The following is a 24965-nucleotide window of genomic DNA, read 5'->3' on the forward strand; positions in this document are numbered from 1 at the left end:
CAACGTGCCAAACTTCAGAAAACACCTGCACAAATAACGCAGTGAAGAGATGTATACAGTGAAGAGATACTGATACAGAGTGAAGCTCGATGACCAATTCAACCACTCAACAAAGTAATGGTTATTTAATTTTTTGAGATTTTATTAAAATCAAGCTTAGAGTTAATTTCGATTAAGCCTCGTCACAATCCAAATCACTTCGATTAAGCAATCGAGATACCAATAACGGAAGCCCTTTTGATTACATGATTCAGTGTTTATTCACCGATCGTAATTAACAAACATTATTGCAGTTGTTTTGCAATTCTCGCGGCCGAGATACTCAAGGTTAACAAAATATAGTAAGAGTTGCCTCATCTTTTATCAGGAAACACTTTTGAATATGTAATGTTGTTTTCTTAACAGCGGGAAGAGTTTCGGCAGGTATGGACACCGTATACTTGCCGATATTTAAATACAAAGTTGCAAACCAAAAACGTTGCTTGGTCAGTCGCACGTCAAGTATCAAACAACGATAATATCATGGAGGAATACATTCGCGTTGAAGTTGTGCCAGAAATATTGAAGTACTACAACAAAACCAATAGCAAAGTTGATAAATACGAGCTGCGATCTCTGCAAGGAGAGTTAAATAGTTTCAACTCATGTTTGTATGATTTGAATTTAAGTATTTCGGGAAATGAAGATTATTCTTTCTTACTCAAAACTATAGTAGACGACTTGGAAAGACAAAAGTTATCAGAGAGTCGCATACAATTCACCAACGAAGCTCACATTTACAATGTCGTAGTGCCAATATTCAAAAAACTAATGTTTCAAAAAAATGTCAAGTTCGTACCAGACGTTCCTTACGCTCTGATCAAAGACGTGAGATCAAAAGAGAAACTGGACCCCCTAGATGGTATCATCGTCGTAGAAAATTTGGTAAAACAAGGATACAAAGTGGCGCCGGGGAAAACTCTTGATATGGAACATTGTGTCGTTGCAGTGGAACAATTGGGAAGGTACGAAATTGAATCTTGCACATTTAATTCATGTGAAATGTGGATAAAAAATACTCAATTTGAATTTTTATAAAAACATCTACGATTTTTTACAAAGACTTAGCAAAACAATCCCCTGTCTTTACCATTGAAAGAAATTATAATTCACCAACCTTTCAAAGGGAAAACAGATTCATATTCATAGCGCATAATCCAACAGCGTCACATTCATTGTTATCGATATCAAACAAGATGCAATGATTAAAAAATTTGCATTTAACTTTTCACAGATGGCACGCGTTGTCTTTAGCCATGAAAGAGCTAAATTCAGAACAATTTCATCAAGAAGTATTATCTGGATTTGAAGAATCTACCTGGAGCAGGAAATCCGGTGTCCAAGTTCGTGAAACAATAACCATTTGTTTGAAAAGACTTTTCAAGTATGCAAATTATCCAAAAAATTCAAAGACTTACGAAGCAATGAAGACACTGGAGAGGGAGAACGAGGATCTTTTACAATACGTGGAGAAGCTCATTATGAGTAGCAGAAAGTCAAAATTGAGCGTTTTATGCCACGGTGAATACGCTCAAAGTAATCTGCTCTACAAGTACGGTAAAAATGAAACACCGATAAGCGTAATTCCAGTCGATTACCAGCTGACTCGTTTCGCCTCACCAGCTTTCGACTTGTCACACTTCTTTTATCTGAATACCAGTCGCGAAATACAAGAAAAATATTTCCTCGACCTAATGAAAAAATATCACGCATCTTTGGTATCGACGATGAGCGAAATTCTGACATACAATAAATCGCCCAAGGATATATCTGCCGTACTTCCATCGCTGGACTCTATTTTAGAAGACTATCACCAGTACGGTGCCTACGGTTTGATTTATGCACTATTTTTTGTCCCATGGATGATGGGTACCGAAGAGGAATTTGTCAACATAAATAAGGCTGGACAATCGGGCAACAGAATGAGCGCAGAATTTTCAAACGCTGTATGGGCTATTGGAGGTGAAGCTGGGACAAATGCGGTGCTTGAAATTTTTGACACAGCTATAGCGTTGCACAAAGTAAACATATAACAGATTCACAGAGCAGAAAAAATCCAATTTCTGGCATCCTAACAATTGGAGAAACTAAATTTTCCGCACTATGAAATTTTCAAAGCAAATTTTTCCATTTCAATTTCAGAATGTTGTATATGATTTCGAAAATAAAAAAACTTTTAAGAATTCATGGATTCTCACTTCACTTATATCCGTATTGTTATTAAAATATTGTTTCAAATGACTAAAAGAAAATGCTGTTAAAGTTCGAGCTCTTAATATTAATATTAAGAGGTGCATCGTCGGAAAAGTTATTTTATGTTGATATTAAGAGCTCAAAATTTTACAGCATTATTTTTTACTGGAATTTTGAAAAAAAATAGTCAACTTTTTTTATAGAATCTAGTGTACACTCACATTCACAGATGTGAAAATCTTGCAAGTTTTATGTCTCTGGGCCTTACCATTTTTGAAAAATAATTTGATCCATTTGATAATTTTTTCGAATTGGATTTTTATCTGTGAATTTTTAGCACTTTCTGTTCTTGAAAAAAAGACACGACCCAAGGTGTCTTAGCATAAAAAAAAGTCTGATCTTTCCGAAGATGAAATTTATTTTGAGGTAAATCCTCAGGACGGGTCAAAGAACCCTTGGACAGAGTTTTCTCTCCGAATTCGATTCATTTTGAAATTTTTGTCCGCCACAATGGATCCGACAACTTGAATTTTTAAAATCCGATTACAGATCCGTATTCATCGATAAATTTCTCGAAAATGAATTATTCCGTTAATTTTCACGATTTTTTTCAATCAATTTGTATCTAACAATAGTATTTTACATTATATCGCAATAATTACTCTCGAGTATTGAAAACCTATTGGTATACCATCAGAATTAGCAAAAAACCGCAAATAAGTACGTTGAAAAGTTCTCTAAATATACAAAAAATGGATATGAGAAAGCGATCGACGTTTACGTTATGTTCTTGAATTAAAAATTCATGGTACATTTGTAAAAATAAAAATGACTCACTTTTCATTTAGTTGGCAAAAGTGATGTTTTTTCAGGTGTATTTGCATCGGATACTTTGTATCCCGTAGTAAAACATTTTCAATAAGATCGTTTACTTTCTCAAAACTCTGATCAAAAGTAAACCAAGACCTTTTGCAAGGTTTGGAAGTTCATTAACTATTTTAACATTCATCCATACATTAAGTAACTTATCTCTGAATCACAGAAACAGTAATTAGTAATTATTACAATTCAAGGAACTTTGTTTCAAAAGTAGAAAAAACCGGCTGATTTCACATGATTCACCTTCTGATCTGAACAGTAACCAAATATCACTTGAAATGACAGTGTACACAGTTAAGTGTATACAGTGTATACAGTTAAAAGACAGTGTATACAGTTGGCTCATAATTGATCTGACCTTTTTGGGTAGGGGAAAAATTGTTAAACGTGTTTTGGAACGATTATTTAAACAGTCAATGTAAATTCTTAAGGTGTGATAAAATGTCCTAACGACATGTTTTTCAGATCAAGTTAAGTATAATGAGCCACTTATGATTGTGCAGTTGAAGTGAACGCATCATGGAAGAATACATTCGCGTTGAGGTGCTGCCAGACATTTTTACATACTATGAAAAAACTGATTATAAACTTGTCAACTTTGAGCTACAGCCGTTGGAATCGGATATACACGGTTTCTCCTCAAATTTACTTGATTTGAACTTGAGTATCCTGGTGAAAAAAGATGGAATTCTGGCAGAAGAAGCTTACTCCCTGCTCGTAAAATGTATAAAGGACGATTGCATAAGGCAAAAACTATTAGAGAGTTGGACTCAATTCTCCAATGAAACCCAACTTTACCGTACCATCTGTCCAATATTCAAGAAACTGATTGATTTCAAGTTATTCCCAGATTGTCCTTACGCTGTGTTTAAAAAGGTTACGTCGAAAGAGAATATGGCTCCGACAGATGGTATTGTGATCCTAGAGAATTTGACGAAAGAAGGGTATAAATTAGCGCAGCAAAAAATTCTTGATATGGGACACTGTGTAAGCGCATTGGAACACCTGGGCAGGTGAGTGAAAACTAATCTTTACAATTTATTTTCTGAAGCAAAACAAATTAAGAAACCTTGTAAGTATGGTATTGTACTTAATCATTGAATACCAAGACAAAGATTACTATAATTAATCATCGTTCGATATTTTATGTAATATAAAATATTTCAAAAATTTCATGTCATTTACTGCAGATGGCACGCACTGTCTCTAATTAGTAAAGAACTGCATCCGGAACAGTTTAATGACCAAATACTGACTGGACTTAAAGAATGTACCTGGACTGAAAAATCAGGTGCCACAGTTCGTCAAATTATTGCCATGTGTGTAACGCGACTATTCAACAATGCGAAATATGAAGAAAATCCGCAAACCTACAAAGCAATGAAAATACTGGAAAGACATATAGAAAATATGAGAGAGTACATGGAAACACTTATAGCGAGAAGTAGCAAATCCAAATTGAGTGTCGTATGCCACGGTGATTACTGCCGAAATAATATTCTCTTCAAATACGATGAAAATGAAAGACCAGCGAGCGCAATTGCAATTGACTATCAGTATCTACGTTTTGGATCAGTAGCTCTCGACTTGTCATATTTTATTTACATGAATGCGGATAAAGAAGTACGTGAAAATTCTTTGACGGAACTGATAACGAAGTATCATGTGTCTTTAGTATCAACGATGAAAGAAGTTTTGATATCGGAAACAAAAAGAAACAATCCCAATGCGAAGTCTTTGGTACTACCATCGCTGGATTCAATTTTAGAAGACTTTCGCCAATTCGGTGTCTTTGGCTTGATTTATGGAATTTCTTTTATGCCAAGCAAAATGGGTACTGAAGAAGAAATGAAACAATTAGTCGAATTAATTACGAACCCGAAAGGCACTGAATTACGTAATGCGATTTATTCTGTCGGAGGTGACGCCGGCACAAACACGATAATTCAAATGTTCGAAACAGCTGTTACACTGGATCAAGTTATTATAGAATGAATTGTAAACGTGAGGTTCTTATATAATGCATCTGTTTATATGTATGATGAATTATTGTTTTGTAACATAAATAATCAAATTCAACTTCGAACAATTCAATCTGATAATAAAAATTCTAAGCTTGCAATCGCAAATCATTTTTTCACCAACTCAGTGTACACTGTTCGTTCAACCAATGATTGTATTTATTCAGGAATTCGCAATTTGCAATGAATAGGCTAAAAAGATAATTCGCCCGCTATGACTCATAGCATAAGACAACGATATTCAAGTTGTTTTTGGAATACTTGCATTCAAATTAAGTACAATAAGTTATTAACATATTATAATTATGTTACACGAGTGCGCTTATCAGTAAAACTAGAGAAAAACTGCAAACCGAAACTTCCTTCCTGCCAGTTAAACTGAGTATATCATGGAGGAATATATTCACACTGAAATCGTACCAAAAGTTTTACAATATTCTAAGAAGAATGATTGCAAACTTACTAGATGTGAAGTCCGATCTTTGAAAAATAATGTGATTAATTTCAGTTCCATTTTGTTCGATTTGAATATGAGTATTTTGGTGGAAAATAGTGATACCTCAGTAGAAGAAAATTAATTGTTAATTATAAAAAGTATACTCAATGATCCCATAAAAAGGCAACAATATTCGAATTTAATTCAATTCAGCAACGAAATTCACATTTATAGAACCGTTTTCGCAATATTCAAGAAACATGTGTGCCAAAGAAATTTTAAATTATTTCCAAACGTTCCTTACGCCACGATGAGCAAAATTGCCAGGTCAAAAGAGAATCTGAAACGAGACAGTATTGTGGTTCTGGAAAATCTAATGACAGAAAGATTTAAATTGGCGCCTGAATGTATTTTAGACATGTATCACTGTGTTCTGGCATTAGAACAATTAGGAAGGTATGAAAGGAAAGCCTACAATCCAAAATACCTCATAAATATTGTAATCAGTACTTCATAGAATAGCAGATAAATCTTTATAAACGTTTGACTTATCAAATATTATTTACATTAATAGAAACCAGGAAATACGTGAAAATTATTTTCTCAAGCTAATAAATAAATATCACGAATCCCTCATATCAACAATGAAGGAGCTTTCAATGAGAGAAATAAGAAATAAAAATTCCAATTTTTCATCTATCACCCTACCGTCGCTCGATTCTATTTTGGAAGAGTTTCGCCAATACAGTCTCTTCGGCATGCTCCCTCGGAATACTCACAAAAGTAAGCTCATGTGATTTTATAAAAATGACAAATAATACAAGGGACATCTTAATTGAAAATGCTGTACATCATTGCCGAAATATATTTCTTCAAAATAAATGAAAAAAGGAGGCAGAAAAAAACTGCTCGTAATCACCTTTACATTTAAGTGAATAAACTGTACACCTGATCTACTAAGTCGTTCTTTCTACCAACTGGATTTTTACCAACGCTCTTCAGGTAGTCTTTCAGTTCCGCTACCGTACAACTCTTCACCTATAAATATGTTATAATACTTGTTAGGAACGATCAATTTACAGAACAGTTTTCCAAGATAAGAAAAATGTGTGTGCGCAGAATATGCAAAAACAGGTTAAAATTATTTCAACTTTAGATCCAACAAAGTTTCAAATTCACAAAAGACTGCAACAGCTTACATAAAGATAATTTGCTTACTTGTTTAGCTTGTACAAGCTCTTCGAAATTTAATGTTCTCTTATTAGTATTCTTCGTTTCGCCATGGCTGTCCACTTCATTTTTAAAAAGAACTCTAAATTGACCCAACCTATGACTAGCAGCTTCTTTGTCAGGTACTAGGATGGAGAACAGGTTGTAAGAATTTTTAAATTCTGCAGGTGGTTAAATTCAATAAAAAGTCATTGTCAACGAGATAACTATCATTTACTCACTCGTGGTATCGAACGGGATCTCGCAGGAATCTTTGTCCATTGCCAATGATTCAATGTGAGCCAATTCTGTGTGCAACTTAGGATTTTTAAACACAACAGGATCGTATTTTATGGATGTTTTTTTGATAAAGTTATAACAAAGATCCACCGTTTCATTGTTTATTGGACATTTATTGTCTGTGTCATTATAGTAATACTGGGACAGTACTGAAGAAAAATCTCGTACATTCTCTGAAACATAAAATTTCAATTTCAATTTCAATTTTTAAAGTAATTTAGTCAAATATGTCACCAAATAAGCTATAAAAATTTATACTAAATTCAAACCTGCGAATGGTAATTTGTACGCATAAAAGCCGGTCAATGTGACAGACGGTATCAACGCATACAAGTAAGACGGTGATCGACTACGTAATGTTACCACACAAATAGCCATTACATCTTTGGCATCGCACTGGTTCAGCAATGCAGCAAACAAAGCTTTGCTACCTGAAATTAAGAATTTGGTAAATCACAAGAGGATTTGTTAAATGTGGCATCAGTAGCCAGTCAAGTAACGTTTTATTGCTTACCTTGAAGTTGCGATTCGTTGTAGGTGACAAAGTTTGGTGCTTCTAAATGATGCGAAAGATCCAATTTACTTATCGGTTTAAAACCAAGCAAAGTGATCCCTGGTTCACGTGAATTACTCAGTTTCGACGATTCTTGCAGTGAAAATCTGATAGATCGTCCACCAAACTCTTGGTAATTGTAGACATTTTCAGAAAGAACTACTTTCTCTCCGATAGACTCTTCATTTTCGTCTGTATCTTCCTCGTCCTAAGCATATTGAGGATTATAGAAAAAGATTTAATACACCAATTAGCAGAAAAAAATAATAAACTGTAGTGCTGAATTTAATGAGAGAAACATTCACTACACTCAAGATATCTCACTTTCAAATAATGCAGCAATAACGGAACATTATAATCTACAAACTATGGTTCCGCTAAATTGGTATATTTTATGCCTCGGCGTGTTTAGGTAAAATATAAAATAATGCATACCTCTGAGTAACCTGCCTCAGCTTTTCTGTAATAGGAATATGCATCCAATGGCTCATTATTAACTTTACTCAATCGTATTTGCCTGGGAAATTTTGTTTTCCTGTAATAAAATTCTCGAATGGTTAATTGGTAACGAATTTGCCATACGATTTAGTTGTCTAACAGTACATCTTCTGCTCACTGTGAGTAAGAAATTGACTGGTTTATGATACAAAGGACACACAGATGCTAAATTTTAATTCTCAATCAATCATATCACAACTCCGAGTCGTTAAATCCATAAGAAATACTATTTCCAATTAGAAATTTCCGAAAAACAAGGAATAAAATGCAACATACGCCGTGATAGTGCTGACAGATACTCCTAATTTGACACCATTTCCAAGAGTCCACTGAAGTTTAGCAGTAATTCTGGATGCGTGTTTAATTTCCTCTTCCAAATCAGTCAATAATGTTCTTTCATAATCTTCAGCTTTGTCAAATTTTCCAGAGTGTACTTCTAATTCGTCAAAAAAATGTGACGGATTCCATTTCTTTCCCAATCCAACGACTGAGAAGCGTATATTCATATTAGAACAATCATCCACTTTTAATCTGATACGATGCTTTTCCATGTGATCATTGGCATACGGATTATCGGAACGTGTAAGCAGTACGATATGCCGGAATGGCATTGTAATTTTGACTGCATTAAAACATCGGGTAGCATGCCACAATGCATCATAAAGTGGATATTCTGTCGAGGAGCCTACATCATCGTGAAACTTATCTACATTCAATACTGAAACAATAGTTTTAGATTATTTTTTCAACTTTGGTAAATTTTTGGGATGAATTTCAAACAGTAACAGAGTTATGTTTACTAGATGAGTTTTTATCATTCGGATCTTATTCAAGTTATCATAGATTCAACAGAATAATTTTACCAAATGAAGTTCCTTACTTTGTTATCTTACTATAAAATGAAATATACGGTGAAACAAATTATAAGTAGAAAATAATAAATATTATGAAATATATATGAAATAATTTGCTCACAAGCTTCATCGATCTTTGTCATTTGATCTATAGAAACTTCCTTGAAAGTTAGCCAGGTGAAAACATGTTTGATTTCTGGATCCTGGTCCCACTTATTTGTACCCATCAATATAATACCCATCCAATCGGTTTTGTTCCATGACAATTTTTCTGCCAATATATTTTTGTATGCCTGCAAGAATAAATAATTTTATATGGATAGATTTGATGATTCGGAGCAAGGAAATACGACAAGTTACATTCTCCACTGGCAGAGACGATTTCCAAAAAATATATTACGAAGTGATTTTAATAATTGTTTTGAATATAAACGTACTTACCTCAAGACACTGCGAAAAATACGATATTTTATGTTCCGGATCAATTTCGAACATCTCTTTCGTAGCGTCGATGATGAATATAACCCCGTCTCGAGAACAATAATTTATTTTCGATTCTTCGGATTCCGGCAGATTTTCGATGTGCAACTGGAAATTGTCTACTTCCGTCATTTTATTTCACGCCAATAGCGACACAAAGTAAGTAGTTACGAAACACGTAGTAAAAGAAATTATTAAAATATTTAAAAAAGAACACAACTTCGTTCACCGCCTTCGCAGCAGCAGTTTGACAGCTGACGTAATCAACGAAATCCAAACAAGTCGCAACAGGTTAATCGTTCGACAGTGAAGTTAGCTCAAATTTGAGCAGTGTTACCAGCTATTGGACTATTCCAGGGCTGGTACAATCAGTTCGAATTTCGTTTTGTGCGGTAACAAAGATTCGGGGTGCGTTACGAAATTAACTTCTAGTGCCAATCTTTCATCTCTTTTACGCATTCAAATTCATAACTAGTTCTGCCTCTGTCATACAGAGCGCTGCCAGGAAATTCCGGAACGCAACCCTCGGTATCAAAACTAAAACGGCCACGATGTATAGAAAGGGTCAATAGGGGTAAAACATTGTGGGGGGAAAAATGATCATTCAGTCTCGGAACCGCAGGGTATCAAGTTCGTATGAACAGAGCACGGTGAAGCTTGAAAAAACAACATATGTACCTAAATCTTTCACATCATACTTTCCTTGGAAAGAATATGTATGACATCGACCCGTAAATGGCGTAAGAAAATTATTAAACATATCTTCAAAGTGTGCATATATCACATAAGATTCTTAAGCAAAAATTTGTGGCTATTGTGAAGTGAAATTTCAAAGTTTCATCACACCTGTGAATAAAAACAAATTTGAAACGTGTGTAAAAAATTCAATCTATTCACTGGCAATACTTGAAATTTCAAATAACAATACCATAGTATTTTACTCAATAACACATGCACACAGTAGAAAAAAAAATTCGGAATATTCCTCATCTTTCAAGTCAAACATCATTAGTGTGGATAGAGAGAAGGAAAAAGAACAAAGCAAAAATAGGTTTGGTGGCATGACGGCCGGCGATCCTCTTCTTCGTAATGTCTCTTCAGGTGCAGCGCTATTGGATTGACGCTGTTGGATAATCAAATATACATATACGGTCTAAATGAATCGCACACTGCATTTCCTTGCCTACTCGGAAAACTCTAGCTATTTCTACCTGTTCACCTATATTTAGCCTACATTTTCCTGTCTCACCAACACAATCATTCATCCGCATTCACACCGTGGTTTGATGACTTACCTTGTTGTTGTATCTGTAGCGGTAAAACAGGTTAGTTTCACATCCTATATTGATTACCGAATACATCCTACAAGTTTTGACTTCAAGAAAAATTTCAAACAATGATTTTAAAGTGTAAAGTAATAGAGAATTTAGTGATCAAGTAATCGAGTTATTTGGTGAACTACGAAATTAAATTTGTGATAAGCAAACTGTGTTCATAGAAAATAATGATATACAGACACGTACGGACTTCAGTTTAAGAGTAAGATCTTAGCATTTACTATTTAGAAGAAAGTTTTACTTTGCACCAAAGTATAGCGACTAATGAAGCTGAATTTAACAGCCAATGCTTGCACTCAAAATTAGTTGACTTCTTTGAAACTAGAAAAATTCAGTAAAATTCTATGACTAACTATGAGTCATAAAATTTAAAAAAAATTTAATCTTTGGATATTTTACTCAATGCTGTAATAACAACGATTTGACTGTAGGCTAAAATATGCAGACATGAATATCGTTTCGATGTTGCCACCATGCCACACAAGCGACAGTAAGAGAGAAAAAGACAGATAAAAGTGTCACGCTCACTCTGCCAGTGTTGAAATATTACATCAACTGGCAAAGTGTTGAGGAATGAACGACATGCGAGGCTTACCCATCGCCCACCACCTTAGAATGTCATTTCACTCGACCAGGTCATCCTCACAACAGAGAACCACAGTTTATCCTTGCCGCTTCATGTCTCACTATGCTGCTACCAACTGACTTGAAATGCTTACATCTTCTCTGAGTTCACTATCACTATCTCAATGTATATACTCTGAAACAAAAAGAAAGTTGATAATTATATTTGCGTTGCAATTTACAAATTACTCACTGACCAATTAATTATTTACATTAATAAAAAAAGTTTCACACAAAGCATGAATAATTCCATACTTAAGTAACCTTATTATACCAAAATCAAAACTGCTTGCATCTCATGCAGTAATGTATACATACATCAGCGGACAAAATGGAATGGTCGTGAACTTGGAATAATCGTGTAAAATACAATAATACTACAAAGCATCGGTGAAAATACTGCGATTGTCAGAAACAGGCAGCATCATTACGACAATGTACATAGTTTTCTTTTAGTAAGACTGACATGAATACCTGATCGTCTTACGAAGTCTTCCCGGCTGCAAGCAAAAACAAAACACTGTTCGTGATGTGAAGATATGAAAAAGACGAGTATCATATTTTAGCAGATGTTGTACGTCGAATAATTAAGCACAAAACATATTCATGGGTAACTTCCAAGACGACTAGTTAGAAGAATTTTCGAAAAATCACCGAATCGAAATCTGTGCATTTACAACCGGACAACTCGAACGTGTGCAAGCCGGTTGACATTTGTCTGGCAATAATGCAAGATGGCCGCATATTTAAATGCAAAACCGTTTTTTTACGTCAATTAATCATAACAATAAATCACTTTTATCGTAAAATACGAAATTCTTGTATTCATATTTCTTAGATTCCAGATATTATATTCCGGCGGTTAAAAAAACTCCTTGCGTAAGAAAATTGAACCTGTGTAAAATTTAACACCACCGTTCATTCTGCGGTTCTACAGAAAACAGGTACGCAAAATTCTGATTTTTGTTTCTACACAGTAGCATATGAGATGTAGTCGTAAAATACCGATATTTATGCCTCGACAACAAAGAGTTTTTTTTCACATCTGTGGATACAAGGCAAGATAACAGAACATGACAATTTGACAAAACGCGGACGAGTTGCATTTCGATTACCGATCTCTGAGGCGGCTACCTTCACTGGATATTACTGAAATCGTTGCTATGGTAACGCAATGCCACGACAGTGCTGCCATATTGGGTAGCGTAGCACTAAGTTGAACTTCATTTCACTTTGCGAATTGTGTAACGAGTTAAACGAGTACTATTGACGTACAAGAGGTTTGCTTTTCTTTTAAGATTCTAGTCAAAATGATGCGGATTTTCGGAAAATCTACAATTCAGGTAGACACATACTAAAGTCATACAACTTATCATTATCGTAGCCATTTTGCTAATAGAATTATTATGTCAATTGTGACTGCGTATGTATTTCTAACCTCAAATACTATTTCCAAAAATACAACGGCAATATGTTGTAAGAGAATTTGGAAAAGATCTCAAACCCAAAGTTTTAACATTTTTCGAAACTCTTGACGATGCTTCAAAAATTATGCTTGTATGTGAAGTCTGCGACACTTGATTTCAAACTAGAAACAATGAACCTTCTTGGTCAAAAATTGCGAAAATTAAGTAGTGCGCTTTTTTCAACTATCATAGCATCTGCCTCGGTCAAATATCGTTGGTAAAGTTCAGCCTCTAAATCAGAGGCTTCAAAGCCGCATCTCATTACATTGTTTTTTTCCTTCTATAGAAAGTTCAGCGAACAATTCTGACTCGACCCTACAGTCCGCAGGCTGGGTCTCGGAGCAGTAGCAATCCATCCGCATCCGCGGCTAATGTACCTGGTCTTAGCAAAAACTGCGTAGATATTCCAAATAATCGTAAGTTCACTAGATTCAATACTTCGGATATTATCATCTTTATATCCAGTGAAAAAATAATTAGTGACTATAATAACGATGATAATAGTTGAAAGATCAAGTATTTGTTTGAATCTTGATTAAATATCTAACTTATAGCTTCACGGAAAATGAAAAATCTATATTTGGGCTGAATTATTGCAAACAATTGATTCTATAAATCGAATCGTCACAAGTTACTAAACAAAAACTAGAAATAATGTATCTGTAGCAACAAGTTCAAATTTCATTTCTCTGCTGCAGCGGTTGGACCAAATGCTTCAAAAAATGGTGAATACAAAAATCCTGAGTACTTCTGTTACAATGTGACCAGTTTTGCGGAGGCAGAAGTTGAAATGGCCAAATTTCGACTACCAGCTCCATCGAATAAGAAGAAGTCTAAGTAATGTCATTTGATGTCTAGCTCTTATCATAAGATACCAGTTTGTTGCATGGTAACTAAACCAGCTATGATGTTTGATGATACATGATTTACTAGGTAGCAAAGTTAGTAAATAATTTCTAATTTAACTGTACAAAAGGTGGATCGATGTTTACTATTCACAGATTAATAAATTTAAATTGTAAATATGAAACTATCCTTTGTCTTTTTCCCGTTATCGCAAAAAAGAATTCTGTTCTTCTAATCTATGGAACATACATATCATCTTAACAGTAAAATATTCTGCAATACTACTACCATGACAATTAAGTCGGCTGAATTTTGTATATCCATCATTCGTTTTGACGATCATTACATGAGGATTATGAGTACAGATTCAGTTTTAGATCGATTCAAAAGAATTTCTTTTGTATTTTTCTAGCACATGCCTATAATTGCATATTTCAGCCTTAGTCCAAAATTACTACAATTTCCACTAAACTACCATAACTTATACAATTAATAAATATTTTATACGTTTTTATCCCTCTCTTCCTTGCCGTCAAAACATAATAAACAGTGCAAGTTGCTGTGGTGTAAGCTGTACATGCGTAATATCACCATGTATCAGTGTCCTGTACTTTAAACTGTTTATAGTTCCATTCCTTTATTTTACCACGTTTTTTTCCAATTTAATCACTTCTACGTTACTTTGTTTCGTCTTCACTAACAGTTTATTCTATGACAAAAATGTGTTAATAGTATTTAGTAATCAACGATCTATTCATTCCGCGATCAGGGCTCGGATGAATAACATTTCCTAACAACGGGATAAAACACGTCCGTGGTTGAATGGCTCGAAACACACTCGAATCTATAGAGATAATGACAGATGGAGTGGGCAAGTGGATAAAACGATAGCGAGTGAAAAATGATTTACCCCCATCTATCCTTACTGCTACTATTTTTGACGTGCACGAAAAGCAATGAGATTAAATTTCAGTCAATATTCATCTACATCTAGCCTTGTTTTTTGCATTTGTAAATTCATGTTCAAACAAGGATAGATTGAATAGCTCGATTTTCCCTTTCTTTCTATACGTACGACCTTCCCACTTATAACCTCTGCATCTTACCGTCTCCGTCGACCGAAGAATCCATCTATGCTGGAATCGCAGTTGAGTAAACAATTTCGAATCAACAGCGTTTTCCCGCCATATTGAATATTAATAACGAAAGAAAGGCTGTGATTGGACGGCGTGAAGTTTACCTAATCAATCTATTTATAGAATCTCATTCCAATGCCTGTTCGTGGCTTACTCGTACCGACGGACCGAAGGAAATAGAAATTTGCGTCAGTAACATGCGAGTGCCCGCGGAGCGTACAAGTTACATATCACGTAAGCAGCGATAAATACACGTCCGAAACAAACGAACGAAGCGCGCTCGCCGTGAAGATTGCAGCGAAGATAATTCTCTTCGACGTAACTGGCGTATCTTTTCACCGCTAATTGATTCAATCCTTAGACATTTTTGATCAGCGTCGTTGCCGCCTCCCGCGTATGTACTTACGAAGGGTGAAAGACAACAAATAACGAGAAATTAAGCATCCAAGATCCACGCCGCACGAGAAATCGTCTCGGTCACAAACGCGATGTCTTCATCCGTGCAACGGTGTTCCGCATTTTTGAACAATACGTTGAGAAAAAGTCTACAGCATTCCATAGGCAACAACTCCACTTCAGCTTCTCTAAACATCCGTAGCCGTATAAATGACGTGACTAAACATCTCATTCAACAATCCAGGTGAGCAATATCGGATGCTGTATAATTCGTACACTTCTCGCACAACAGGTTATAACTCTTTCCGTCTCTTGATCGACTCGATATTTATCTCTCCTTTTAACGCTACCCATTGTCATACGCATTCCTATCTCTGTATCGATTGTACGTGTTTTTTTTCCGGTATGTTAATCTCACGTCCGTCACGTATAATATCACCTTAGCTTATTCACACCGCCTTACTTACCTGCTTACCGATATTAAGAAACCTGCAAAAATTACGGCACAGCAACAATAGCGTACATTTTTCGCTCCTTACTCTCCTCGTTTTTCTTTTCCCACAATTTGACGTGACATTTTTGTGCGGTAATTCATAATGATACGAATATTCGCGTACGAACAATTGGTTATTATAAACGCAAAAAATAACCTACTTTACCAATTCGAAACAAAACACTGGCATGTATAATTTTTTCCGCTAACGTCGCAACGCTGCTTAGGGATTAACTTAATACCACTCGAATACGCAGATTATTGACTCATTTTGCATGTTATGCGGATGTGAGCAAAGGTCCTTGAATATTACGCGTGGCACGTGTACAAACACCGGTACTCCGAAATCTCAAACGTGTCGAGAAATCTGCTATCCAACGGAAATTATTGTCTCTTGTAACGTAAACGCCGCGGATACTTTGTGACCTGTTGCTATGTACAGTATTTACCGACTGTTTATTTGGCTATTATTTTTATTTAATCATGCAACAGTCTCAATTGAATATCATCACACTTTCCTTCAATTTATATTAAATAATAACCGCAGCGAGATTAAATTTACTTTAAATTTCATCATCGTATATCCGTTTTCTTTGTGTACATATTTCTTAAAGATCAAATCATAGTCTATGCCATGAATTATTAAAAATTTTTGGAATTTCGCCAATTACCAGTTAGTTTCAAACTTAAAAAATTACCTAATGAATATCAAATGACTGTAGAGTCCTCCAAATATCGAAAAAATAACTATATTATTCTTTGTAATCGCCGTGTTTATAAGCTAAATATTTATTCTTAAGGATTAAGACAATACAATTTCAGTTGCGAATTGAAATACTTTTGGCAATTTTAACTATCAAAAATTATTTTTAATCTCTATCTCCCATCACTCCATCTATTATTCTCAAGAGCAAAAATATTTAGTCACCGGAATGATAATTCCATTTCTTAGACATTACATTTGGAAGATCATCCTTCAATGTTTATGTCTCAAGCCCCAAGGCATATCTTTCCGTTTTTATCAACTGTTGTACGTGAAGCCACGAACATGGATCGACTCTATCATAATTTTCTTGATCTTTGTACGTGTACAATCAATTGCGATTAATTTATTCTTTATAATTTTATTGCAATAGTAAATTTTTTTGCCTAAAATCAGACCTTTAGTTCTGTTTTTATCATTCATTTATTTCCATAGAAATGTTTTAGATGATTGATACAGACATTAAGGTTTGAAAGGTACAAGAATTGACGTTGAAATGCTTCTGTTACGATTAAAGGAAACCTGTGGTTAAAAAATGCCGAACATGCTGTATTTTATACAGAAAACAGGAGTAATTATTACTATAACTCCGTGCAATCGGATACTCAGGTATTATTTTATCCACCGAATTTATACAGAAGTAGAAATGGAGAATATTAAATGTACCTGGTAAGAGACAAAACTGTCAGATAAGATTTGATATCGGTGCTCTTCTCTTACGATTAAAGAAGAGCAGTAAAATCATTCCAAACTAATCTACCGTATTATTTTTTTTTCGTCACCAAAAGTCGCACGCAGGCTATGTCAATACCCTCTCTTGATTGAACGTGTAAAAATAATATTTAATCAAAAGCTAATAAAAGAAAAGAGAAAAAGAGCTTAAATTATTATTTATCACTACTTAAGCTGCACGCCTTGCGCTCGTTGACATACAGTATCGAACGAAATATTTTGTGTTATCAGTATGATGTAATAAAACTACTGATTGTCTGTATCAGCTGAATTGTTCTGCTGCTGTTTGAGGATACATCATTTGACGAACAATCGTCTTTACGCATCGAGTTACTACTTGATTGTAGAAAACAATAATCATTGCATATCTGTTCATTCTTACCTTCTTTACGTTTACCATTTCTTTCTTTCGTTCAGCATTACCAATGCTTATTCACCTGATAACTTTAGTTTCGCAATCTTTTATGTAAATCATATAATATGTATGAATATCTATAACGAGACTTAATCGTTAAAATATGTATAAATTTGGGTATACTATGTATATATGACTACAGTAATTCAAACAGATATACTGAATAAATTAGAAGTCTTTCCACCAGATGGTATTTGTGCGAGCTGGTTTTCTATACTTTTTACGATATGGTCTTACTTTAGATATACATAGAAAAAAGATGATGACGTACTTTTGTATATTTGACCTTTCAATTTGCTAATTTGACCAAGAGAGCAAATTTGTAAAGTTATACAATTAGACACTATCGATAATAAAAATTGATAAAATTAAAGTGAAATTTTAACTCGTAATACAGGATTAACAAATTTCTCTATTTCTTCGATATTGAAGCCTAACCCGTTGGTCACACATTATTGTGCTAACTTAACTTTCATAACGAGATAATATCCTATCGTTTTTAGATCGCTGATTACAAATCTGCAATCAAATTTTACAAAATTCAAGATAGCGGATCCAATATAGTGGGTTGAAAATTAAAAATTTGGTTCAATACAGTAAAAAAACTCTATGCAGCAGTTTTCAGGGTCACTGATTGAATTCGCCATACCGAATTTTCAAGATCTAATATCAGATTCGTAATTAGCCACCCCAAAAACCCATGAACAGAGTTTTTTCTCCGGATTCAATTGAATTTAAAGTGTTTGTCCACCATCTTGAATTTTCAAAATCTGATTTCAGATTCATAATCAGTGATCCTGACTACGATCAATTTGTTTCTAACAATAATAATTTACATTATATTACCATAATTACTCTCCAGTATTGAAAACTTATTAGTATACTATCAAAAATAGCAAAAAACTGCAATGAAATATGTTGAAAAGTTGTCTAAATATACAAAAAATGGATATAAAATAGGTGGTACGAATACTTACCATTATGACTCAAAGGGTTAAATAAATGCGCATACGTGTGCTGACACCATAATTATTAAATTGTAAAACTTTTATCCAACTAGAACCGAATAATTTTCACTTACGTAAGTTGAAATTAACAAGCTTATCAAACTTATATTCTCGTTGTCATGATCATTTCGAGGAAATCATCTTGTGTTAAATTTGGATTGCATTGTATCTCCGTCTGAGTTCCTCTGTGAGTAACGTATTTCACTGCTACTGTCAACGATTTACTGATGTCAGGATCAAATGTCGCTGTATCATCCTGATCAATGGGTCATCGAATAAGGTGAATTACACACACGCCTACAATTTTTCTCAATAATATCGCACCTCTGACTTTTCAGCCACTTTTTCGTCATCCTCTATTTTTTCTCTCTTCGATTCATTCATCGACGTAACCTTGTTATATTTTACTTAAAAAAGCCAACTTATCTTTAACGAAGAAATAACCTCAAGTATTAGTTTATATTGTTATCCAACATTCCATTCATATGTTTCAACGCATACTGTAATCGGGCAAAATTTATTGTCGTTCAACTCTTTCCACTATATATACATGTATACTTTTACAGTGGTTAGTGATATTGATATTATTATGCATTGGCTCAGGCTAATTGTAAAAATAGACTATGTTGAAATCGGTAAAGTTAATGCAACAAAACGTAAAATGAAGATCTCTGTTTTGTAAATATGGCGTTACGGCAAATTTAGATTTGCCATGTAACGATTCTTCTGAAACATACTGTGTTACAATATTATCATAACAAACTTCATTCCGGTAAGAATAGGAACTTTATGTCTTTGTGTCGTTCACAAGGACCCCGAATTAACCTGCGCATTCTTACGGTGAACAAAACGTTTTCAATACCAAGGATAACGTCTGCGTTTACTACAGAAAAACATGCAGCATTACGTATTGAGAAATGTAGATATCACCCTGCCGACCTACTGACTTCGTCGAAATTACCCTACTGTCTATAATTAAAACGTTAGCCACGGTGGAGTTTATCCAACCATATCAGTTCCAAATATCGTTTGTTGCGCTTATAACTTGTCCTCACCTAGTAGTAGTAGACAGTCTTTTGAACAGCCTTGTTCGAAAAATACTTTTCTTGCTGTAAAATGAGCGAGTGAGAAGCGCAGCAGGATTTTTCGTTTCGAGCTTTTTAAATTTCCGAATATAATTTGATAAATATTTCACTGCTCTCTGCGTATGTCATTATTTTATTTATTTATTTTTTAGAGCTGCAAGTTCGCAATCGGTTAATACCGTCACTCAAGCCAGAAGTAGAACTGTCACCAGCAGGGATGAGAGTCGTGAAATGATGGCTGTGTGGCCGGACGTGGTGAGGGATTTGACGGATGCTGGACGTCACCTCGACGTTCCTCACGCCACTAAATGGATGGCGAAGGTAAATTTAACGAAACTCGTAACAGCAAAGAAATAAACTTTAAACAAATGTTGACCAGTTTTATTTTAATTTTGTCATTAATTGAAAAAGTAAGTCCCATAATTTGTACTAATTCCAGGTCACTGTTATTTTCTCAGCAGTACAATGTCACGGAAATTCTTGAAAATTTTTACTTTCTCATTAATTTCACCGAAGCAAGTTCATCTTATCCCATACTCTCAAGGTTCTGCAGTACAACGTTCCTAGTGGAAAGAAAAATAGAGGACTGGCCGTTGTCTACGCGTTCAAAAAGCTTGCGACCCATGATCAGCTCACCGAAGAGAACGTCAGACTGGCAAGAATTTTGGGCTGGTGCGTCGAGTTGGTATGTCGTGCACTCATTCGTATATTGGCTATCTTCTAAGGTAAATCCAGCAGCTCAAACGCAGTGGTGAGCTAAGACAAAAAGTAACAGCTCAACACCAGCACTATTATTTATGTGGTTCATAACTCACAATTTTGGCTATGCATGAATAACTCGCGTGGCTTATATATAATTACACATAATTCCCAGAGTTCTTAGCAATGGCGCAGTCATTGTATTAGTTTGTTTTATTTGACTTATTACACTGGTACAACATGCGAATTTCACGTGCATGATAGCATGTTAGTAATTACCTCATGGAAGATAATCGTAATACAAGGTAGCAGGTTTGGTGCGTTATTTCTAATATTTCTCTTAGTTCTTAAGACTTTAAAAACGAAGGGTAGAGTTGCAAAAGTTACACGTTCAATTTGTTTCAACGTTGTCATATATTTAAGACTATTAAATATTTATTACCATTGGCTAAAAATGTTGGAATCATTAGTCAGCAAGTATTTTTGAAATCTACTCTTCAATTTGTGATTACAAATAAACCGAATCGCATTTAAAAACTCAATAAATATACAACGTGTGGATTACTAATATTTGCTTGATTTGGGAAGCGAGAAATTAGTCATATTTACTCGATATGCTTCTGCTTCACATGTGATTGCATGCTTTTAATTTAACACAAATAATCTTGTAACGTTGGATGGCAGTTTTACGTCTTGTTGAAAAAAAAATAAATAAATAAAAAACAAAAAGAAATTAACAAACAAATGTTTTACATCTGTAAGTTGCAGAGGTGGAAATATTATACGTGAGAATTCAACAGTTATTTGATCCGTTGGGGCAGTCTCAATTTATGTCAACGGATTTCATGCGTATACATTGATTTTACCAGCGTATACAATTTTTCAAAGGAGACTGAATACACGCATCGTCGACTGTTTTCTACCAGGGCAAGTGACGGCACTGTCTCTCACACAATGTCACCGATCATTTTTATCTTAATTTTTTTTAAACTTACATTGTCGTTCAAATGAGAGATGCTAGCGGTGCCAATGTAATTCTGCATAAAATACTATATACCGTATTGTTCCGAATATAAATGATGGTTTTATTGTTGTTAACATGACCCCTAAAAATCGTCATCAACTTATACGCTGGGTTGACTTTCGGTATTCGGAATTTTCAAAAAATTTACCTTACAGACTGAAATTCTTTTTTATGAATAGTTCAATCATTAAATTTGACCAATGGAATTCATGCTTCGATATTTTTATCTACCTACGTTCATTGATAAATATAACTTTTGAAAAAAAATTCAATTTATAAATTAATATCCGAATATACTGTTGCGATATCATTTTTTTTTTTTTTTTAGTTTACTTATGTTCAGTACCTAAAAAACAGTCCTGAAATATGCAGTCCGAAAACTAGGAGTTGACTAATATTTGGAACAATACGATATTGATGGGGCTTTCCACGTGAACTCAGTAAACTCAGTTGATCGTGACATTTTTTGATTTCATCAAGGATTTTTCCTATGCGACGTGCGGCGTGCGAAAACCTCTCCCAAAAGTTTTCAAATTATTTGAATCGCTTGTCTTTAATCTATCAATTTTTAAACCCATCTCAACAACATCTGTTTTTTTTTTTTTTTTTTTAAATAAGCAATCGAGAATCGTAGATGCGTTAGGTTTTATAATAGATTTCGAACAGGTACGCAAATAAAAAAAGATTATTAAAGAAGCAGCAAAAATTATTTTAAAAAAAATAAAAATCGTTCCACTCTGAATCTTGGGTGTAAATGTTTTGTTGCAAAAATGGAATGTTTTTTTCTCCTTGTCAAAAACAAACCGATGTGGGTGTTTTTCACATAGATTTAAAAATTCATAGGATAAATACGAGTGATTGAAAAAATTTTAAAAGATTTTCAGGGGTTGTACTAACAAAGGAAAAATTCTTGATGAAATCGAAAAATGTTACAATCAATCGTTAACTACGAGTTTACATGGAAAGCCCTTTAAATATTAAACCTGATCCGTATATTATTGGGAAAGGCTTTGCAGTGTGTGATTATTCTATTTGCAAGTCCAAGAAATATCGATTTTCTCTTCGTCGGCTTATCAATTATTTGGGTTCAGCTATTTTTGTTTATTGGAGCCAATCATGAATCACTATGTCATATGGTGTGTCATATATGTTGATATTAGTTTTTTTTTTCTTCACCGTATCCTTACGAGTATTTTTATTCGTTCTTTCATTATAATAATTATGATGATGTTATCGCTGAAGCTAAGAATCCACTACGTAAGGTTTATTTATACTTTACAATGTGTAGAGAATGTTATTTAATATTGTCACCGATGATAAGGCATCGATTACATTCTTACTTCAAATAACGCCACGCAAGTTTTTAAATTTAATTTTAGTTTCCGTTAGAATCATCGGGTTTATCTGGTCAACTCGATAAGTGTGAGGGAAATAAATGTAATCATTTTAATGCCACACGACAAGCCTCTCATGCATCATTTTATTCACAAAGTTTGTCTAAATACGAGTTTAAAAAAATAATAACATTGAACACAAGTGATGAAAAGAAGAAATTTTTTTATTCAATTTTTCTCTTGGCTGAAAAGCGGCAGTAAATTGTGACCCGATTGTTATGATGATTGGGGTCGTTGTGTGTCTGTCTAGTACCAAGCATTTTTCCTGGTGGAAGATGACATTATGGACGGTGCGACTACCAGACGTGGTCAACCCTGCTGGTACCGTCAAAACAACATAGGTTTGTCGGCGATCAACGACGGACTTTTACTGGAACAGTCTATATTCCAGCTGCTTCGTACACATTTCAAGGATAAAGCGTGCTATTTGAATCTAGTTGAGGTATTCCACGAGGTGAGTGAACCGTTTTTGCAGAACTATGTCACTTCAGATTGAAGTAGCGGAACAAATCTTCTTCTTCCAGCAAACATGATTCGCCCTGCTTCACGGATGAACTTTTCCGATTTTTCAAGACTTTTTTCATATGTCGTACAATTTGAAAAATCGTTAAATATGTAATTAATAACAAATTTCAGAATATATTGAAAACTACTATGGGTCAGACTCTCGATTTGATCTCAACCCATTTTGGCCAGAAGCCTAAGCTGGAGCTATTTACAATGGACCAATACAATGCGATAGTTAAATATAAAACTGCTTATTATTCTTTTGTCATGCCAGTTTCTCTCGCCATGTACTTTGTGAGTATTTTGGACTTTTATATTTGGTAAAGATTTTTTATTTGTTTTTTTCCATGGATTCTCAGTGTACTTAGCACCCACGTTAGCCATCTGAGCCTTTTTCTTTTTTCCTAAATATAACAGGCTGGTATTACGGATCCTGAAATGCACAGACAAGCGAAAACGATTCTGCTTGAAATGGGTCACTTTTTCCAAGTTCAAGATGACTTTTTAGACTGTTATGGAGATCCTGAGGTGACAGGAAAAATCGGCACTGATATACAGGACGGCAAATGTTCGTGGTTGGCGGTAGTTGCATTACAACGTGCGACGCCTGCTCAGAAAAAGATACTAGAAGTGAGTAATGAAAGAGAACAATTACACAACTTATGCATAAAGCGATTTTCAAAGTTTTTCTACGAATTACAAAAGCAGCATATTAAAGGAGTATGAATTATTTTGCAATTTTAGGAATGCTATGGTTCAAGCGATCCAGCCAAAGTCGACAGAGTAAAACAATTGTATAACAGTTTGGGTTTACAAACTACGTACTCCGTATACGAAGAGGAAAGTTACAACTTGATGAATACTCATATTCAACAAATATCACGCGGTCTTCCACACGACTTATTTTTCAAATTTCTCGAGAAAATATACCGCAGAGACAGTTAAATTGAGGTCCCAAAACTTACGGGCTCATTTTCATTTTAAATCTAATAATTTGCTGTTGCAAAGTATATGCTATACCAAATTGACTTATATATGTTATCTAAAATCATTAATTGATTACAGTGTTTACATGTTATCTTTAGTAGGTATTTATCAAAACTATTTTCACTTTCGTAATTTAGTGCAATAAAAAAAAAATCACGTGCTTTGGCTCTTGGCCCATATCAGTTTTTTTTGGTGATGAATTATCGATGGGAAAACAACAAATTATTGATATTGTTCCAAACGAAATTCTAAATCATTTTGCAATATTTCTGTTTTCAAAGTTTTGTACCTGCTGCTTTTCGAAGATAATTCTTAATCGAATTACCAGAGATTAATATAAAGCCTACAAAGATTTCTTGTTTATTTTAACCGTCAAATTATGATTTTTCCAATTCATTTATTCAAAGAAGGCATTCGGAGAAAACATGGATTATGTGCCAAGAAGATTTAATAATTTTTTATACAAAAAATGGCAAGTGCATCAAAGTTTTTTCTCACTCGACACTATTTGAAAGATTATTCTTACTGATACGTACACAATCATAAATAACTTGTGGCTGCAGAAGAAACGTGTTATCAATAGGAGAATTTG

General features: G+C 34.3%; 5 protein-coding genes across 13 annotated transcripts; 4 read left to right on the forward strand and 1 right to left on the reverse strand.

Annotated features, from left to right (window-relative positions):
* Nucleotides 1-341: 341 nt before the first annotated feature.
* On the forward strand, nucleotides 342-2224 carry LOC124183925. Its single transcript, XM_046573104.1, has 2 exons — nucleotides 342-1004; nucleotides 1274-2224. The coding sequence occupies exons 1-2, from the start codon at nucleotides 523-525 to the stop codon at nucleotides 2070-2072; spliced, it is 1281 nt and encodes a 426-aa protein (XP_046429060.1). The 5' UTR covers nucleotides 342-522; the 3' UTR covers nucleotides 2073-2224.
* Nucleotides 2225-3491: 1267 nt separating this feature from the next.
* On the forward strand, nucleotides 3492-5669 carry LOC124183923. Its single transcript, XM_046573101.1, has 2 exons — nucleotides 3492-4124; nucleotides 4302-5669. Exons 1-2 carry the CDS (start codon nucleotides 3631-3633, stop codon nucleotides 5104-5106), a joined length of 1299 nt encoding a protein of 432 aa, XP_046429057.1. The 5' UTR covers nucleotides 3492-3630; the 3' UTR covers nucleotides 5107-5669.
* A 144-nt stretch (nucleotides 5670-5813) lies between these two features.
* LOC124183919 (X-ray repair cross-complementing protein 6) lies at nucleotides 5814-12127 on the reverse strand. 3 transcript variants are annotated; one of them, XM_046573095.1, is made up of 11 exons: nucleotides 11898-12127; nucleotides 11395-11559; nucleotides 9424-9570; nucleotides 9104-9275; nucleotides 8405-8846; nucleotides 8066-8165; nucleotides 7592-7838; nucleotides 7347-7508; nucleotides 7020-7250; nucleotides 6787-6923; nucleotides 5814-6606 (listed from the first exon to the last, which is right to left on the reverse strand). In XM_046573095.1, the coding sequence occupies exons 3-11, from the start codon at nucleotides 9475-9477 to the stop codon at nucleotides 6496-6498; spliced, it is 1656 nt and encodes a 551-aa protein (XP_046429051.1). In that variant the 5' UTR covers nucleotides 9478-9570; nucleotides 11395-11559; nucleotides 11898-12127; the 3' UTR covers nucleotides 5814-6495. The 3 variants fall into 3 exon arrangements, with proteins under 3 accessions (XP_046429051.1, XP_046429050.1, XP_046429049.1); XM_046573094.1 differs by lacking the exons at nucleotides 11395-11559; nucleotides 11898-12127 and adding an exon at nucleotides 10758-10876 and having other exon boundaries at nucleotides 5814-5908; nucleotides 6488-6606; XM_046573093.1 differs by lacking the exons at nucleotides 11395-11559; nucleotides 11898-12127 and adding an exon at nucleotides 10758-10873.
* Nucleotides 12128-12609: 482 nt separating this feature from the next.
* Nucleotides 12610-13919, forward strand: LOC124183937. Its single transcript, XM_046573147.1, has 3 exons — nucleotides 12610-12766; nucleotides 13176-13305; nucleotides 13588-13919. Exons 1-3 carry the CDS (start codon nucleotides 12734-12736, stop codon nucleotides 13728-13730), a joined length of 306 nt encoding a protein of 101 aa, XP_046429103.1. The 5' UTR covers nucleotides 12610-12733; the 3' UTR covers nucleotides 13731-13919.
* A 1113-nt stretch (nucleotides 13920-15032) lies between these two features.
* LOC124183930 (farnesyl pyrophosphate synthase) lies at nucleotides 15033-24856 on the forward strand. Of its 7 annotated transcripts, none has more exons than XM_046573127.1 (7): nucleotides 15033-15511; nucleotides 19915-20083; nucleotides 20307-20447; nucleotides 23130-23333; nucleotides 23516-23680; nucleotides 23804-24016; nucleotides 24131-24856. In XM_046573127.1, the coding sequence occupies exons 1-7, from the start codon at nucleotides 15360-15362 to the stop codon at nucleotides 24329-24331; spliced, it is 1245 nt and encodes a 414-aa protein (XP_046429083.1). In that variant the 5' UTR covers nucleotides 15033-15359; the 3' UTR covers nucleotides 24332-24856. The 7 variants fall into 7 exon arrangements, with proteins under 7 accessions (XP_046429083.1, XP_046429084.1, XP_046429086.1 ...); XM_046573128.1 differs by having other exon boundaries at nucleotides 15374-15511; nucleotides 20202-20487; XM_046573130.1 differs by lacking the exon at nucleotides 15033-15511 and adding an exon at nucleotides 18813-18957 and having other exon boundaries at nucleotides 20202-20487.
* The last annotated feature ends 109 nt before the right edge of the window (nucleotides 24857-24965 follow it).

Source organism: Neodiprion fabricii, chromosome 5 (genome assembly GCF_021155785.1).
Source record: "Neodiprion fabricii isolate iyNeoFabr1 chromosome 5, iyNeoFabr1.1, whole genome shotgun sequence".
In the NCBI taxonomy this organism is placed as follows: domain Eukaryota; kingdom Metazoa; phylum Arthropoda; class Insecta; order Hymenoptera; family Diprionidae; genus Neodiprion; species Neodiprion fabricii.